Source organism: Rhinolophus sinicus, chromosome 3 (assembly GCF_057876585.1).
Source record: "Rhinolophus sinicus isolate RSI-liver-muscle chromosome 3, RSI-T2T, whole genome shotgun sequence".
NCBI lineage: Eukaryota > Metazoa > Chordata > Mammalia > Chiroptera > Rhinolophidae > Rhinolophus > Rhinolophus sinicus.
The window spans coordinates 83,883,210-83,901,403 of record NC_142503.1 but is presented as its reverse complement, the minus strand read 5'-3'; the positions used below and the strand labels follow the sequence as shown (position 1 = coordinate 83,901,403).

General features: G+C 41.2%; 1 protein-coding gene across 6 annotated transcripts in view; it reads right to left on the bottom strand.

Annotated features, from left to right (window-relative positions):
• Window positions 1–18,194, bottom strand: part of SNCAIP (synuclein alpha interacting protein) — a 143,005-nt gene that overhangs the window by 58,689 nt on the left and 66,122 nt on the right. For all 6 annotated transcript variants that reach the window (XM_074328559.2, XM_074328558.2, XM_019728003.3 and 3 more), the window contains exon 2: window positions 5,191–5,293. In XM_074328559.2, the coding sequence (XP_074184660.2) occupies window positions 5,191–5,247 (57 nt within the window). In that variant the 5' untranslated portion in view covers window positions 5,248–5,293. The remainder of the gene's footprint in view (window positions 1–5,190; window positions 5,294–18,194) is intronic.

Below are 18,194 nucleotides of genomic sequence, written 5' to 3'. Positions count from 1 at the left end.
TTATTCCGAATTCCTTTTCTGACGGATTAAGAAAACAAGGTAAGACCTATGACAATGACATACGAGCCTAGGACAAGACGTGAAGTTTTTTATAATGGGGAGCTGGAGAAGAGAGAAATGAGAGGCAATTTAGACTTGAATACAGGGCATTGCAAAATGAACATCTGAACAGTTGGTGAAACTAGATCACACTGAGAAGCACGAAGAGAAGTTTTAATTAGATAAGAGCAGGATGGCTGTAGGCAGGGCAGTGCTAATAGACAAGGGACAGGGAAGAAGGGACTGAGACAGCCAGATACCACGTGAAAGTCTTGGTCACGTTTTGGAAAGCACAGAAGAAAGTATAACAGGATCTTACTCAGAAATAACAGATTCCTTGCTAGGAAGGAGGGACAAGCCAGGTTCTTTGTACCTTCAATATCTTTATACTCTATCATATCACAGCTAAAATCAGGGCAAAAGCTATACTCTTTACCTGCCCAACTCTTTGCCTGAGTCCATTTGATAAGCAATTCATGTTCTTCCTTTCTCAACGTCTCCCACTGCTGTGAAATGGCTCTTTGTCAAAATGTAATGCAATCTGGGAAGTAACAGTGGATTGAATTGAGGAAAAGGTGGTGCTCACAAAACAGAGGTGGGCAGGTATCGTAGTGCTAGTCATGTTTGATCTATAGGATGGAAAAATGTGCAAACTTATTGCAAGTGAGATTTGTCTGCGATATAAATTCAGTTTTCCCTACCAGACAGCGGTTAAACACATTAGGGACATGAATTCACTTAATTGTGTGTTATTACTCTAGGTTGCAAGGGATTGGGTCAAAGGGGATAGAAAGTGGAAGGACACTTATTTAACTTGATCTCACTTGACTTGCACAAAATATAGGTTATGTAATTACCAACAATGTCAGCTTTCACCTCAGTTGCAGTCACAATGATACAGAAAGACAACAAAAATTACGGTGCAGGGAAATAGAGTATTTTCCTTTCTTGTATTTGTGTGTACATTAGTATGTGTGTGTATTTACATGTATATGTACATATGTACATGTAAGTATTTGTATACATGTGTATGTGTATGTGTATATACTTATAAATATGTGGAGATATTATATATATGTATGCATATATATATATATATGTAATTTCAAATTTTCTCCATAAAATCCAGGGCAATAGGTAGAGAAGACTATTATTTTACAGATGGGGAAGTTGAGGTGCAATAGAATTAAGAGACTTGCCTCAGGTAGCTTTGCTTGTCTCATTTTATTTATTTGTAATGTATACCCACTCCATTAGCTCCCAAAAGCTTTTGGTAATTGCTTCAGTACCTACTTGGGGACAGTGATGCGTGAGATGACTGGTTCAGAGATTCTTCTACTCAAGCAAGCTGCTCAGAAGAGGAAGAGGCATATGGTCAAACAGTTCTGCATTAAATCCTGACCCGGCCACTTATGTGGGACCTCGTGAAAGTCATACGACCTCTTTAAGCCTCATTTTCTTCATCTGCCAAACAAGGGATTAAAATAGGGCCTGCTTTGCAGAGTTGATGTGAGGTTTAAATAAGACATTTGCCTTAAACAGTTCAGTGCAGTGTGTGGCAGCAGCAATATTTGAAGTTTCTGAGTAAAGCTCTTCCACAGATCCATGCTGCAGCCTCTGCTGTATTCAGTCCTGTGGATAATACTATTTTTAAGAACAGCAGATTGTCTCCCTTAATAAAATAAATGCACCACGGCTACTAAGAACTCTATGGGTAAAATAGTATTCCTGAGCATTTTTCTTTTTCAAGATGGAAGGATCTGGCTTCCGTATGAATAAAGAAATCTGTAAACCCCTTTGCAGTGACAGAAAAGCTCTACTTGGACTTTCTGTGTTTATGTGTGTCGTCATCTCTCCCTCACAGATCTGCAATTATTGCACAATGTTCAGCCCTTTTAGATGGCAGGGTCATAAGAATGTATAGTTTAAACCCTGCATTTTGCAAAGGATGAGCATTATTTTTGAGTCTGGGAAGCTTCACATTAATTTGAGTGCCTTCTGTGTTTTGTCTCATTAGGTAAAGGCAAAAAAGTTCCAGTTGTTTTTTTCTTTTTTTTTGTACTAACATACAGCTTGTGTTTTAATTAAAACAAGAACCAGGCTCATGACCAGAGGGGAAAATCATGAAACAGAAAGCCTAGACTACGTAATAAGGCAATGTCTGGAGAGGAAGAAGAGCGGTTTTAAACGTGGGCATCTTTTGGTAAACATCTTTTTCAAATGTATTGTTCATTACCCTCGCCCCTTCTGCCACTTAATGGTAAAGAGGATGAAGGGCTGTCAGCGACAGAGGTATATGGAATCCTAAAAATAAAGGCATGTTTATGGGAGACTACATTTCTTTCTTTGCCAGTGAATTAGCAAGTTGGACACATCATCCTTTTTCAATGTTGGCATCTGAAGCGTCTTCATTTAGCGCGTAAAGCAGTTGTAACACTTATTGCCCCTAGTTTACCTAAATAGGCTGAGAACAATCCTTTCAGTATTTAAGAGGTCATCTCTGCCGCTTTCCCCGTGAAGTCATTATATGAGAACAACACGATTGATTTAAGGTATTGAACCTGGATCAGGCTGGACGATGAAATAATCTACCCCGTTATAGAGGTTGCCGGTCAAGGTCGAGCTTCTTCAGTTTCATGTGGATATTTACAGGCCAGGATTGTTCATCCTCAGTACCTATCAACATTTTAGGCCAGATAATTCTTTGTTGTAGGAGATTTTCCTGTGCATTTTAGGTTGTCTAGAAGCATCCTTGCTCTCTCTCTGCCCACTAGATGCCACTGGCACATCCCCAGTTATGACAAACAAAACTGTCCCCAGGTATTGCCAAATGTCCCCCCAGAGGGTGGGTAAAATTGACCCTGACGAGGACCACTTCAACAGACTTCATCTTGGAGAGGCAGTCAAATGTTGTGACGAAAACTGGATATTCTGCAGACAAAGGACGCCTAACTAGCTGGGTGACTGAACAAGGTATATAACATCTCCATGCTGCAGTTTCCTCATCGGTCAAATGAAGAGAATAATAAGTACCTTCTTCATAGGGCTGTTGTGAAGATCAAACAAGATAATGTCTATCCCATAGGAAGTATTCAAGAAATATTGGCCATTATGAAGCTTTCAACAATTCTAGGCACATCCATTTCTTTTCCTTCTCATGAATAAGCTTAAATGCAGGTGAAAGATCCAAACAATAGAAATGTAATTAAAGGGGACGGGGGAAGGTTGGAGTGCAGTGACACAATTACAGATGGATATCTTTATTTACGTTTCAGAGTGGTGAAGTTATAGAAGCTCAACTATTGTGGAATCCTATATCCCAACTTGCTAAATAGCTTCAGTTATTGCTTAACATTTTATCTTTTAAGTGTGGAAATTCCTAATTCATCAAAATTATGGGCTGCTGCCAGATGATTCCTCTGTAAATACAACTGCTCTATTGTACTGGTTTTTTTTGTGTTTTTTTTTTTAAAGTCTTGACATGATGCCTGGTGTTTTCCCTTGAGTTTTTTCTTCACCATCGGTCCTATAAATATTATTGTATTATTCATTGAAATAATAACAAAAACTACCATTTATTTCTGAGAGCAACTTACTGCGTGCCAAGCTAAGTGCTTCACATATATCTTCAAAAAACAAAACAACAACAAAAAACACCTTAGAATTTAGGTGGGTAGCTCAGAGGTGAAGTTAATGTGCCCCAGCTAGCAGAGGACAGAAAAGTCTGCAGCCCAGACTGGTGCCTTCAAACCCACGCTCTTAAAATGCAAGTTCGTTACCAAAGCTCAGAGAGGTACCCCAAACTCCTAATCATCACACAAGTTTCCCTTTCTAAAACATCTTCCATCCTACCCACACCTCCCCACATTATCATTTACTTTCTTTGCTTTCCCCCCACTCAGCTCAAAATATCTCAGGGGGCGTGGTTATAAAAGAAGCACGCTCTGAACACTTTTAATTCAAGCACAGTAATTTAAAGAGAGAACGAGACAGACAGGAAGATACAATGGAAAGGAAGAAACTCACTTCACATTGGTCTTGACAAAGATTAATAAAATTGTCTGGAAGCTGAAGTAGGGAAAAATTGAATTCCCATTTCCCTGGTACGAAGACTCATCCAAGATTGTATAAACCAGATCATTCATCAAACTCATCCCAGTAATCCAATTCTTGCACACAATATGCAAATTGTATTTCAAACTAAGAAGCAAAGGAGAGGAATCCTGCTCTTGCCAGAGGCATGTTAAAGCAAGCTTATCTTTTTGAGACAGTTTCTAGTGGTGACCCAAAGCTATGAGAGAGTAATACAAAAAAAGTAAGGTCGGAAATTGTGACCTTGGAGGTTCTGGGAAGAAAAGTCACATGACTAGTTCAGAAACAGCAACCTTCTCATGACATACTTTGAGAGCCCACTTTGGCTGGGCGGGCACAAGAGACCAACGTGTTTACTGGTAGGCCTCTGGCAGAATGGACTGTGTAGCCCAGGATAAGTCAGTCAGCTCTAAGCAGGGTACATGTAGATGACCCATTCCAAGTAGCCATGAGATCCAAGAAGCTCAAGAGCCCACATCGTTACAGAGTTAGGCAGGGCCTCACCGTTCAGCTGGCTCAGTACATATCGATGCATGACTCTTCCTCAATATTTCCCACAAGCATCCAACCTATGCTTTGAAACCTATAGCGACTGGAAGGATTCCTGTTACTGTTCATCAGTTAATAACTTGACCATCCTTCATTACATATGCTTGTGAACTCTACAGAATGCTGGCTGTGCCATAGGCAGTCATATACAGGGAATTAACATTGATAGGGTTAATTGTGTGCACAAGTAACTCTCTGAAAGTGCCTACTATATGCAGGCACTTTATAAATTTACTCAGCGAATAACTGTGGCAATAATGAAAGATGTCAGGAATGGAAGGCTCAGTGAGGTTAAATGCCATTCCCACCCACGTTCATACAATTAAGTAGGATTCATTTCTAGGTCCAGGATACCCGCAAACCACACATTGTCTGCCACACAGGATTCTGCTGTCAATTTCTAAATGTGGTTGGAAGGCTTTAGGATATACAGACTGTACCAGAGAAAGCAGCCCGTGTAGGTAAAGGCAGAGTCTCCAGAAAACATTATTCACAAGTAGTAATACTTACGGATATGTCATCACTGAAGTCAATTTCATCCAGATCAAGGTATTCAGGGGCTTCCATTATTCTTCTTTGCACATTTTGAGTAAGGTCAAATACTTATAAATTCCTGGACAAGACAGAAGCAGAAAAGACAGGCAAAAAGATTAGCTACTTTGACAAACAAAAATCGTATCTATATTTAAATAAACAAAATGGAAAAGGTATGTGGGGCTAATGTTGCTTTTGAGCACATTTTCTCTCTTCAAGTGTCCCCAGCCTGACTTTCCAGAAACCTTAATTTAAGCGTAGTTCCTCCAGGCCCCCAGGATGGCTTCCCAGCAAGTATCCATAGTCCTTTGCTTTACTTCACTTATGCCTGTTTGTCTTTTCCGGAACGCTACGTCAGGTCAAATTCTTTCTGTGTGATCAGTATTAGCATTGACCCACACGTTGCACATACTACACTTGGGGTAGGGCTTTGAGGATGAGTAGCCCTGAAATCTCAGGAGAGCCATATTCCAACGTTTATACGGGCATTTCCCTGGATGCTATCCACAGAGCAATGAATGCTGAATCTCTGCAGTAATTACACAAGCAAAAGACCAACTAACCAACAGTAATGGATACTTCAGCATTTATAGTACAACCCCCGGTTCATCCTTCAAAAAAGAAAAAGTTAAAACAAGTACCTAAGTACAGATTTAAACCCCAGAGTTATTGCACTGCCCCTGCTTCCAATAGCTTTGCCTGACTATACCAGAGGGACCTGGCGTCAGCACTGAATGTCCTCAGTCAGCACTTGCCTCGGGGCTGCCTGTGGCAATTCTTTAAATCTGTCAAGGAAGATACATCACCTCATAGTTCATTTTCTCATCACTTATCATCACCACCATCGGTGGTGGCAGTGGCACCTACAGATGTCAAGTACAGAAATATAGACCTCCTGGCAGTGCCTTAGAGTGAAGTTATCTTCCGCAGGCCCAACTCTCAGATATCGAAAACAGTACCATTTCCTGTAACTTGTCTTTCTTATTATAAAGACCGCCTTATGTATTATACCAAGGCGTGAGAAGTAATTTATTTTCTCCTCTTTCCTTTTTCTAATCAAGGGGTACTTTGCCAAAGAGAAAGAAATGCATTCCTGGAAAGTGAAAATAAATCTAGGCCAATGAAAATGGACTAATTACAATAAGATCAAGAATGTAAAAATACTTATTTTTTAAAGGAAACTCTTACTCTGAAGGCACTGCTTTCTCATTTTGAGGTGTTTTGTTGTTGTTGTCTTGTTTGTTTGTTTTAGCTACACAAATAGAATTATAATAAAGGGGGAAATACTCACTTGCCAACTCATACCTCAAACCCATCACTTGATAAAATTTTCAATGTTTCCTCTCCTTCCCGTTCCCACATGCATGTACCATTTTTATACATTTTTAATTATAGCAGATATAGAATTGGTCCAAGAAAAGGTTAGGAATGCTACTACCATATTCAAATGAGATTTTCCATTTACAATAAATATTAAAAGTTCTTCTGAAATCACAGTAACATAAAAATGAAAATAAATTTATATTTGTTAAAAATATATGTATACATATACCCATATATATGTATGTGTGTGTGTGTGTGTGTGTGTGTGTGTATATATATATATATATATATATATATATATATATATATATATATATATACACACCTACAGAAATGTTATTACTTATGGAAATCCAAAAATAGGTTCTTAAGCAAATTGCCTCATACAACAAATATATCTCTTTTCCTCTAATCCTCAAAAGGTTTTCAGAGAAAAACACACTCATATATGCAAGTTACTCAACATGATGTTCTCTTCCATTCTGGTAGATTCTGAGACAATCTAGACTCTCTGCATTCCAGCTCATCAGCTAACAGGCTTTCTCCTAATCCAACTGCTTTTTACTAAGTCTGTTCTCCACAATGAATTGTTGATTTATACACTATTCCCATGGCTTTGGTGAACACAAAGATGGTGCTAGGTGTCAGGATGCGGTACAAAGAAAATATCACCAGAAACATGGAAACATGGGGAGATGAAGCAAAAAAACATGCATCAATGCGGGGACCGGACCAAGTGGATCTACAAATATACAGAAATACAAAACTAAATGCAAAATGTAAATGAATACGTCTTAACCAAGAAAATAAACAAATAATCACTGAGCCACTGTTTGAGGTGTTCTGATAATATGAAGAGCAATATACACTCAAGTGTGGCCGTTCTCATGGAACACAGCCAGCGGATAACATAAATCATGACATTAAAGCAGAAAACCTTTACATTTGGACTAGGAGGATGGCACTAAGATTCTTTATTCTATAGTCCAGAACACAGGAGTTACAACAGTTCCAGCCCGTTACAGGAAGACCTGGGCCACTGCTCACATTTGTCTCAGTCGGTTGGATTGTCCAGCCTCAGACTAAGGGGCGCAAGGCATGCAGGACTCTCTTTCCCTTCCCAATGGGCCTTTATGTGCAGCCATCTCCTTTAAGATACCTTCCTCTATCCAGGACCCAGTTCCTTTGAGCTGGTTTCAATGCTTCTCTCTTGCCAGGTGCCACTTTGAAAATATTACATCCTCATTTGTAACGTGCAAAAACCCCCGTGGTTCACCACCAATCCCGGCCACATTCCCAACATTAATTGCTTCTTCTCGGTTGTGGGTGAGTCCACAGTAGTTCCAGTGTTCACTGCCTGTTCCTTCCTCATCTGCCCTTCCTCTGAGCACCTGGTACCCTCAGGCACTCCTGTCCGAGGAATTAGGGAAGCGATGGGACAGGATTAGGTCAGGTTAGAGCAGAAGCTACAAATAAGGAACATGATAAGGAAACTGAGCTGGGCTGTGGCTGCTTTTCTAATCCGGGTATCCTGGCACCATCCCATCCCACACACCAGCCCACAATGGAAACCAGCAAGCCCCCTTTCTGACCAAGGACATATGGGCTCTGTACAGCAACAGAGGGCACATGCTGCAGGCCCATGAGCCGAATCTGGCCTACAGATGTGATATGTTTGGCTCTAGCAGTGTTTTCAAAATAATCGAATCAGTTGCCAACATGTAGACCTTGGGTGATTTCACATAAAATTCTGGGTTTTTGGCTTCACTTTAAAAATGTCTCAAGCTGTGGCAGCACAGGTCTGCATTCCCAGTAACAACAGTTGGCTTCAGCTGAGCCGCAGCTGCCCCTACCTGTCCAGGAGGCCTGCTCCCCAGTTCACCCCCTCCCCTCCCATCTGCTCTCCTCACTGACATGCCCTGCCTGGCCTTTGGGGCATTTGAGTGTCGGGCTCTTCAAAGGAATTCAGTATTAAACAATAAGTACCACCCTCTCCTCACTATTTTTTTATTGGTACCTCCTGCCAAATCATGTTTACTTCATTTGGATTCTAAGATGGAGTTTGTATTCTAAGATTGTTTTAAATTCTCATACCACAACAGCAACAAAATAAAATGTCTTACAAATAAACTACTAGCATGTTACAATCCGTGCTTTTACGGAGCCTCCATTGTATCTCTCGGTACTAGAGAAAGAAAACCTCCACAAACATCATAAATGTTATGAGGTAGAGGTTATGTTTCCCTCCCTTTACAACTGGAGGAAGGAAGGGGTCTTGCCTTGTTGTGATTGGCGTTGTGGGTTTACATGGTGCCATTTCACTGTTGTGACTAGAGGGGAAGGCTGGAAGCTGTGCCAAGTGTAAGCCCAGAAAAACACCAAAGCCGTCGCCCTCTGGCCAGACCAGCAGCTCGGACACAAGAGGACCAGTCTTACTCAAGGGCAACGAGGATGGGTTTACGCCTAATTGAAAAATATTGTTCAGCCTCCCTTTACATGAGATTGTATTGCTGGGCATTATAGTTGGTCCTGGACTCCTTGGGACTTCAGGACCCAGTCATTTATAAATGTGGACGGCACTCCCACCCTATCGGCCCTGACCCTACAAACTGCCGTTACTCCTCCCAGGTTCTCTGAGGGCCCGAGGACCTTTTGTATTGCCGCCCCTTTTCCCCAACTCATCTCTTACAAGGTCTGCCTTCCTTTTCAGTGCTGTTGACCCCTTGAAATGATTCCATTTCATCTCAGTTGGGCTTTTCATTTTTCTTTACTGCCGCTGGCAAGGTTTAGTTTGTTATTCACTTAGGCAGTTGTGCGTTTAATTTTTTATGGGGAGGGGTAGGGGTGAAGATGGAGATTGGGTAGGGCGTGGGAGAGCAGAGAAGAGTAATGGAAACATTTTCTAACGGTATAGCTCTTCCAGTTTGGGTAGGAAAAGTTATAGAAAGGGAAAGAATAAAAATATTAGGACGTGCAGACACAGGGCTAGGTGGTGGGAGCTGTGTGCCATGCAGAAGCTGTGGTGACATACCGCCCCCCTTATTTTGATGTTCCCAATGTATTGGGAGAAACTCTACCCAACTCCAAACTGATGCCTGGCTAGAGGAGATAAAGAACAAAATAATCACCATCAGCTGTACACAATGTCTGTAGGATTTTTCCCACTCTCACTGAGTTTTATAAACTGCCAAGAACAGAAGGCCCTCCAGTGCCTGCTAAAGTGGGAGGGAGGGGCTCATTGCTCTAATGGGTCTATCAACACCATGTCACCTTCTCAGGAGTGGCCTCAGTGATGGGCCAGTGGCTTCCTTCAAGGGAGGATTCAATTTGGGAAAGAGTCCAACTGGATAATAAAAAGTAGGTAAGCAATTTAAAAAATAGCCTCCTCCTTCAGTATTCTGATTTTCAGGTGATATTTTAATTGTTGTTGTAGTCATAACTTGAAAACTGATTCTAAAAATAAGTCCAAATGAGGACTTCCAAAAATTTGTTGGGTAATGGCAGCATCACTGGAAAACGTTTGGAGTGGCCAACAAAATTTCTTTGAGAAATTACACTCTTTTAACGTGTACATTCTGGTGTGCTTGGCTCATAAAAGGCTTACTGATTTGTGACTACAGTCACATATCACATAAATTGCTCTACAGAAATTCTTCTTAAAATCAATTGCCTCACTCCATTTTATAAGGAGTCAACGTGGACTCATTCTGAAGGCTCGTGTTACACAGTTTTCTCCTTTTCTGCCAAAGTCACTATTGCTACATTTACCAGTAAAGTACGAGGCCCCGTAATTAAAAGTAAGTTGAGGCTTGTCAAAATAAATGAGCAGAGTACATTCGGTGATGAGGTAACCTCGATCGATTTGCATTACTTCTTTCTTTACTCTTTAAATCACCAATACTTGGGGACACAGCAGCTCCCTATACAACTACACACACACACACACACACACACACACACACACACACACACACACAAACTCAGTTTCCACTGGGATAAATTTTCAGTTTGAAAGCCTGAACATAGATACTAGACTGACTTTCTTTAAATATAACAAGAGCTTAAAAAAAAAAATAAATCACAAACTCAGTACTAGAATCCTTGGGTGGAAAAAAGTGGAATATATGAAATGTTGTCCCCAGTTGGCTCAGTAGCTTGGCTGGCAAGGAAGCAACTCATTCCAAATGTTGGATTCAGTTTCTTTCACTCTTTGATTCAACAGTGGCCAGAAGCATGGCAGTCACTAAACGTCTAGTCCTGAAGCAGAAAAATGATAGAGGCAAGAAATTTCTACTGGAAAGAGGCAACTGAAGGCGAGCCAAGAAGTACACATGAAGAAAAAGGGGGGAAGCACGAGCTCTGTAGATCTCATCCACTTCTTCACTTGTGGAATATTCCTGCGTGTACATACTGGATAAGACCTATACTGCTCTCTGTGCCAGTAGGGGGCACACAGGAGAGGGGAGACAGACAAGAAAACAAGCCATGACAATATAACACAGTCCTTGCTAAAACAAAAAATAGAGAGGAGTCTGAGACACCTTGGAAATGGGGGAAGTCTGCCTAGTAGAGGTGAGATCTGAGCTGAAAGCTGGAGGAAGAGGGTGTTATAGGGGCAGGAGGAAGTGTTCCAGTATTGGTTACAGCATGAGCAAAGGCCTGCAAGTGAGAATTTCCAGAAAGATGGAGCACACGGATTGAGCACCTATTGCTCTTTTTTCTACAAAAAAAAAAGGAGTCTTGAAGGGTGAGGGCCAAGCTGGGGTGGTAAGCAGGGGTGGTGCAGTATTTCCAAAGCCATAGTGCAAACAAAACACATTTTCTTGGAATGTCAAATTTTCTGGGATGTTTGGAGAAAATACAAGTGAATGTTTGCTATCGAATGGGAGGTTTCGATATAGAATATTGAGCCTGCACCAGCTCCTATGAAAGGGGTGTTGTATTTCCTGTTTGAATGCCCACAGAAACAAAACTTGTGAAATAGTTTTGTGAAATAAAACTTTGAAATAAAACTTTGCACAAGGGTCTAGGACTGGGTACCTTTACATATACTCTCTCATTTATGTTTCACAAAGACCCTGGGAGACAAATATCTTTATAATCTCCTTTGTGAATACAAGTAAACCAAGGCGCAGAGAGGTTTTGTAATTGCCTCACAGACACACAGCCAGGGCTTCTGATGTTAAGTTTGCTTTTCTCCCTTATTTCAGCTTACCGAAACTGCAATGGTAAGGTAACACTTTACCAGTGTCAAACATTTTATGTTTTTCAAATCACTATCAATATTTTTTTATCTGACTTTATTACAACTCTGTGAGGGAAGCAGAGGAAGTGTATTGTGATTTGCAATCATATTCTTCCTATTTTACAGATGGCAAAACTGAGGAAGGTTATGTACTACTAAGTATGGGCAACACCAGCTCAGACAAACCACTTCCCAACAAGCCCAGAGACCTCATGATTCACCCCCAGATTTCTCTGAAACATAACCATGTCTTTGAACCATATGGGTCAGAATTTCATAGATATCCTCAGCCCTGAATTGTATTGACTTTGGTGTTCATGAACTGGAACTCCAAACAACTTGTTCTTTCCACTTTCTGGAAGAGACTAAATAGAAATGGTAAGCAAGATCATCATCATGAAAGAAAGTGTATAGACTTTTGAGTCCCTAATATACTTTGCCTACAGATACCCTTGAACTAGTATTCCATTATATTCCATAGCCAGTTGGTTTAAGACTTCATCTTCAAAGAAAATCTGATTATGATCATCTTTCCTTGTATCTTATTAAAAAGTAAACACTATACTAGAAACCTCATTCTAGAGATCAGAACTGCTCTGACAAACCTCTATAAAGGTTGGCCTTTTTTGTAGTTTTTAGCCCTAGCTTGTAGTTTAGAATTCATGCCAATAACTCGGGGGTCATTTCATTATTTCTAAATTATAAATAATGAGCATGAACCAACTTATACGAGAACTTTAGAGCTTGAAAAGACCTTAGTTTTGAACAGATGTCTGGTCAAGATGGCAGAGTAAGTAAACACGGTGCTCACCTCCTCTCAGAACCACATCATTACAACTAAACTATAGAACGACCATTATTGAGAATCACCTGAAGTCTAGCTGAACCAAAGCCCTACAACTAAGGCTGCAGAGGAGAAGCCATCTCAAGACTGGTAGGCGGGGTGGAGACACATAATGGGCTGGACCCACACCTGCGTGTGAATATTAAAAATCGGGAGGGATAGCTTGGCTGCAAAGGTCCCCTTGGAGGAGTGAGGGGTCCCAAACCCACACCAGGGTCCCCAGCCCAGGGTTCCAGTGCCAGGGAGAGAAGTCTCCATAACTTTTGGTTGTGAAAATCAGCAAAGATTTTGATTGAGTGAGCAGGAAGGCAGCTGCAGTCCTAGGTGCTCCTCTTAAGGGGACTGCAAACAGACTTACTCACTGATGGACTCACTGGCTCTGAGCTCCAGTGCTGGGGAAGTGGCACGAAAGGTGCCAGGGACATATGGAGAGGAATTGAGTTGTCTAGCTTTAGGGTGAGGGCTGGAGGGGCAGTTTTATCCAGGATGGAGGAGCTGGTGGAAGCCACTATTTCTTTGTTGAGCCCTCCCCCTTGCTGCGTGCAGGCACAAGATGCCACTGTATCTGAGTCTCCTTCAACCTGGCTATCACCTTTCATCTACCCTGCCCTAGTGATTCTCTGAGGCCACGCCCCACCTAACTTTCGGTTGCACCCCAGCCGCTTCTAATGGCTTTTCCATATAAATGGCCTGCCTTCGCTCATGCTGCAGACTTTCCTAAAATCTCTCAAAGGTTCACAAAACCCAAACAAGTAGCATCTCGCTTTGGCTTGTGCCGTATGTCTGGCTAAGCAGCCCTAAGCCCGGCACTAGCAGGAACTGGCCTTGGTTTGCAGCTTGGCCTCTCGAGACAACTACAAGTACAGCGAAGGTGGCAGCCATCTTTGGATTGCTTTGTGGCTCATGCCAGATGGCCCTGGGCAGGGCACAGACTGCAGCTGAACTTGGTCTGCAGTAGATCCCTTCCAAGGAGGCTCTGGGGCTAACAGGCCCAGTGGTGAGCTTCAGAATGGGCTGGAGCATCACCTGGCTGCCTCCAAGGATTACACACCCGAAGGGATGATTGGGCAGGCACCAGAGCGCCAGTACAGCAAACCCTGCTCTGTAGGGTCAGACTTTGCACCACAGCTCCTCCACTGTACTCACAGCCAATCTTCACAACCAATCAGCCTGAGGGTCAATTCCTCCCATTGACATACAAACAGCTATCAAGGCTCCACTACAACAGGAGGGCACACACAACCCACACAGGGAACACACCTGGAGCACACTACTCTGGTGACCTGGGCGACTGCACCACTGGGTCCCAGCGGACACCTACTACTTAAGGCCACTCTACTAAGACCAGGAAGCATAGCAGACCTACCTAATACATAGAAACATGGGGAGGGAGACAAAGAAACATATCCCAAATGAAAGAACAGAACAAAGCTCCAGAAAAAGAACTAAATAAAATGGAAACAAACAATCTACCAGATATGGAGTTCCAAACAGTGGTTATAAGACTGCTCAATGATCTTAGGGAGAACATCAACAAAGAGATAGGAAACATAAAAATGGAGATTGAAAACATAAAAAAGAACCAGTCAGAAATAAAGAATACAAAGTGAAATGGAGACTACATTAGAGGGAATCAACAGTAGATTAAATGAAGCAGAGGACTAAATCAGCGATTTAGAAGACAAGGTAGCAGAAAACACCCATCAGAACAGCAAAAAGAAAAAAGAATCCCAAAAAATGAGGAGAGTTTAAGGGGCCTATGGGACAACATCAAGTGTACCAATATTCATATCATACGGGTACCTGAAGAAGAAGAGAAAGAGCAAGGAACTGAAACTATTTGAAGAAATAATTGAAGAAACTATTTGAAGAAATATTGAGCTATTTGAAGAAATAATGATGGCAAGCTCCCTAACCTGGTGAAGGAAGTAGGCATACAAGCCCAGGAAGCACTGAGAGTCCCAAACAAGATGAACCATTTAGAATCAAAGGACAGATAAAGAGCTTCTCATATAAGAAAAAGCTAAAGAAGGTCATCACCACCAAACCAGTATTATAAGGAATGTTAGAGGGGCTGCTTTAAGACAACAACAAGATAAAAAATATGAATAATAAAATGGCAATAACTACATATCTATCAACAATTACTTTAAGTGTAAATGGATTAAATGCTCCAATCAAAACACAGGGTGGCTGAATGGATAAGAAAACAAGCCCCTGCTGCATACAAGAAACTCACTTCAGCTCAAACTGCAAGTAAAGGGATGGGAAAAGGATATTTCATGAAAATGGAAACAAACAAACAAACAAACAAACAAAAGCTGTGGCAGCAATACTCATATCAGACAAAATAGACTTTAAAAGAAACCTAGAAAAAGTGACAAAGAAGAACCCAGTAGTCCCACTTCTGGGTATTTATTCAAAGAAACCCAAAACACTTCTTTGAGGGAAGGTGTGCCTCCATATGTTCATTGAAGCATTGTTTACAAAGGCCAAGATGTGGAGGCAGCCTGGGTGTCTGTCGATGGAAAAATGGGTAAAGAGGAGGTGGTACTCATATACAATGGAATATTGCTCAGCCATAGATGACAATGGGTTCTTGCCATCTGTGGCAGCATGGATGGGCCTGGAGGGTATTGTGCTGAGTGAAGTATGTCAGACAGCTAAAGACAGACGCGGTGCAATTTCACTTATATGTGGAATCTAAAGAATAAAACAAACCAACGAAACAAAAACAATCTCATATAGATACAGAGAACATTTTGATGGTTTCCAGAGGGGAAAGGCATTGAGAATGGGTGAAAAAAGGGAAGGAATTAAGAAAAATTGGATGTTACAAAGTAGTCTTGGGAATGTAAGGTATAGTATAAGGAATATAGTGAATAATATTGTAATAACTATGTATGATGTCAGATGGGTACTAGATTTATTGGGTTGATAGATAGGAAGGGCTTAGGGAGCAGGGTGAAAAAGGTGAAGGCATTAAGAAGTACAAATTGGCAGTTACAAAATAGTCATGGGATATAAAAAAAGCACAGGGAATATAGTCAATTATATGGTAATAACTATGTATAGTGCGAGGTGGGCACTAGGCAGGGGGATAACTTCTTAAATTATATAAATGTCTAACCACTGTGTGGGACCCCTGAAATTAATATAAAATAATATTGAATGTCAACTATAATTAAAGGAGGGGAAGGTGAAGGGGAATAAGAAGTTCAAATTTCCAGGAATAAAACAAGCAAGTCATGGGGATGTAATGTACAGCATTGGGAATATAGTCAATAATATTGTGCTAGTGTGGTACAGTGTCAGACGGTTGCTGGACTTATCATGGTGATCACTTCTTTAGGTATATAAATGTTGAATAACTATACTGTATACCTGAAAGTAATATAATATTGTAGGTTCACTATATTTTAATAAGCATCTTTATAAAAATTAAATAAATAAGAAAAGACCTTAGTTTTTAAGACTAGAGGTAGAGGTACTTTTTAATTTGTGTGTGTGTGTGTGTGTGTGTGTGTGTGTGTGTGTGTATGTGATTTTAAATGTGTTTAACATTTAAAATTTTTTCTGAAAGGCAGAAAAAGAATCTATGCTCACAGCAGCTGCACAAGAGAGATAAAAGGAATGCACAACATAAAAAACATATAGACATACACATAAACACAAAAAATATATATTGTGTTCAGTTATGGATGCCACTTCTTAAGAAAGCCACAGGTGCAGTGGGCTGTACCAAGACAGAGTAAGGAACTCAAGATGGTCAGAAAACCATCTCATGTAGCACAGCTAAGGAAATATCTAACTTGGAGAAGACAAAAGGGCTCTTTTCTCACCCTAAGAATCTAAAGAGCCATCGGGTAAAAGGAGAATTTGACTTCAAGGATAGACCTTAAGAGAAAATTTCAAGGCTGCTGATTTCAGAAAAGACTTACTAGTAATGACACATGGAATGGGCTGACATGGAGGGGTGGCTTTATGAGATCACAACCATCCTAGCAAGAAATCAGTCATATAGAGGCGTAGAGGGATCCTCTGAGGGAGAAAGATGAGAATCATGCATGGGAAGGAGGAACAGATGACCTTTTAACTCAAAGATTCTGTGCGGTTTGAGATGGCAGTGGAAACATCCTTGGAGCCAAACCACGATCTCAGGACAGCCCTGATCCTCTCTGACCCCTCTCCAGGGGGCTACCATGACAATCTCTATTGAACATCCCTTATCTTATTTCATCTGCCATACTGATCTCACCAGGAATGTGAATGAAATATGGAGGTTAATGGAAAGGGAGGGAGAGAGCAAGCGGGAGGGAGGGAGGGAGGGAAAGAGGAGAGAGGAGAGGGAGAGAGAATAATTTAAAAAAGAACTGGAATGTTGTTCATTCAATAAGCATATGATTTACTCTCTGTTGTAGATGAAAACTTATCAACTCCATGAGGACAAAACTATGACCTCATGAGGCCCAAACAAAAAGAAAGTATCTGGGAAGAAAAAGGAAACATTTCTAGCACTAGGAAGTTGAGCCTGGGCTGAAGCCAACTGTGTCTTGCACCGGCTTCTGGAAAGGAACTATGGAACAATTTGGGAACTGGATCCTTTATGCAGCTCTGTACAGGAAACTATCCAAATCGGAGTTCCAAATTTTTGGCACACCTGGAGTGCTGATGCTTTACTCTTGATTTTGCAAAGATTGCTTGATTTCTACGGTGGATTTGTTTGGCAATTATCATTGAGCATGTACGGAACACAGATGACAGTCCTGATTCTCATTTTAGACCGAAGTAGACATAATAACAACATGCACGGGGAGCATTAAAGACTACGTCAGGAGTCAGTTGTCTTGGCTTCGTTCTCATACCTCTCAACGTTTGTGAGAATTAAACTTCCAAGTAACCGTAGGCCAATGGTTCTCAAAGTTCAGTGTGCCTGAGAATCACCCAGAAGGCTTATTAAAACAGATTGGTGGGTCCAACTCCAAGAATTTCTGATCCAATAGGTCTGGGTTGAGGCCTGAAAATGTACATTTCTAACAAGTTCCCAGGTGATGTTGATTCTGCTGGTCCAGGAACCACATTTGAGAACTACTACCTAAGATCAATGACTCGTCCCAGCCCTGGCTACATCTGCACTTAATTAAAAGATGGTGACCTCTTCCCCACATCCCCCATCTCCACAGATGCTAACTTCATTATACAGGATCCATGCCTAGTGCCCTTCTGATTAAACTGCCTCAGTGGACTTGACTAAGCATTTCCCATGAAGACCACCCAGAAACCTCAGAAGGTCTGAAGTCTGTGTGTGTGTGTGTGTGTGTGTGTGTGTGTGTGTGTGTGTGTGTTTAATTTCCAGTGCTATACAAGGGACAGACGTTGGCCTACAAAACCCTACAAAATCTGGGCTTTGGTTACTTTAAAATTTCCTTTCTCCGTAACACATCATGGCAACAAAGATGCCCTAAGTTTCTCCTGTTAATGAGATCCAGGTTTATAATTTCAGATGCAGCCTTTTTAGAGCAAGACTCTCAATGTAGGGCTATTCATTCACTAGAACTACAGTATAAT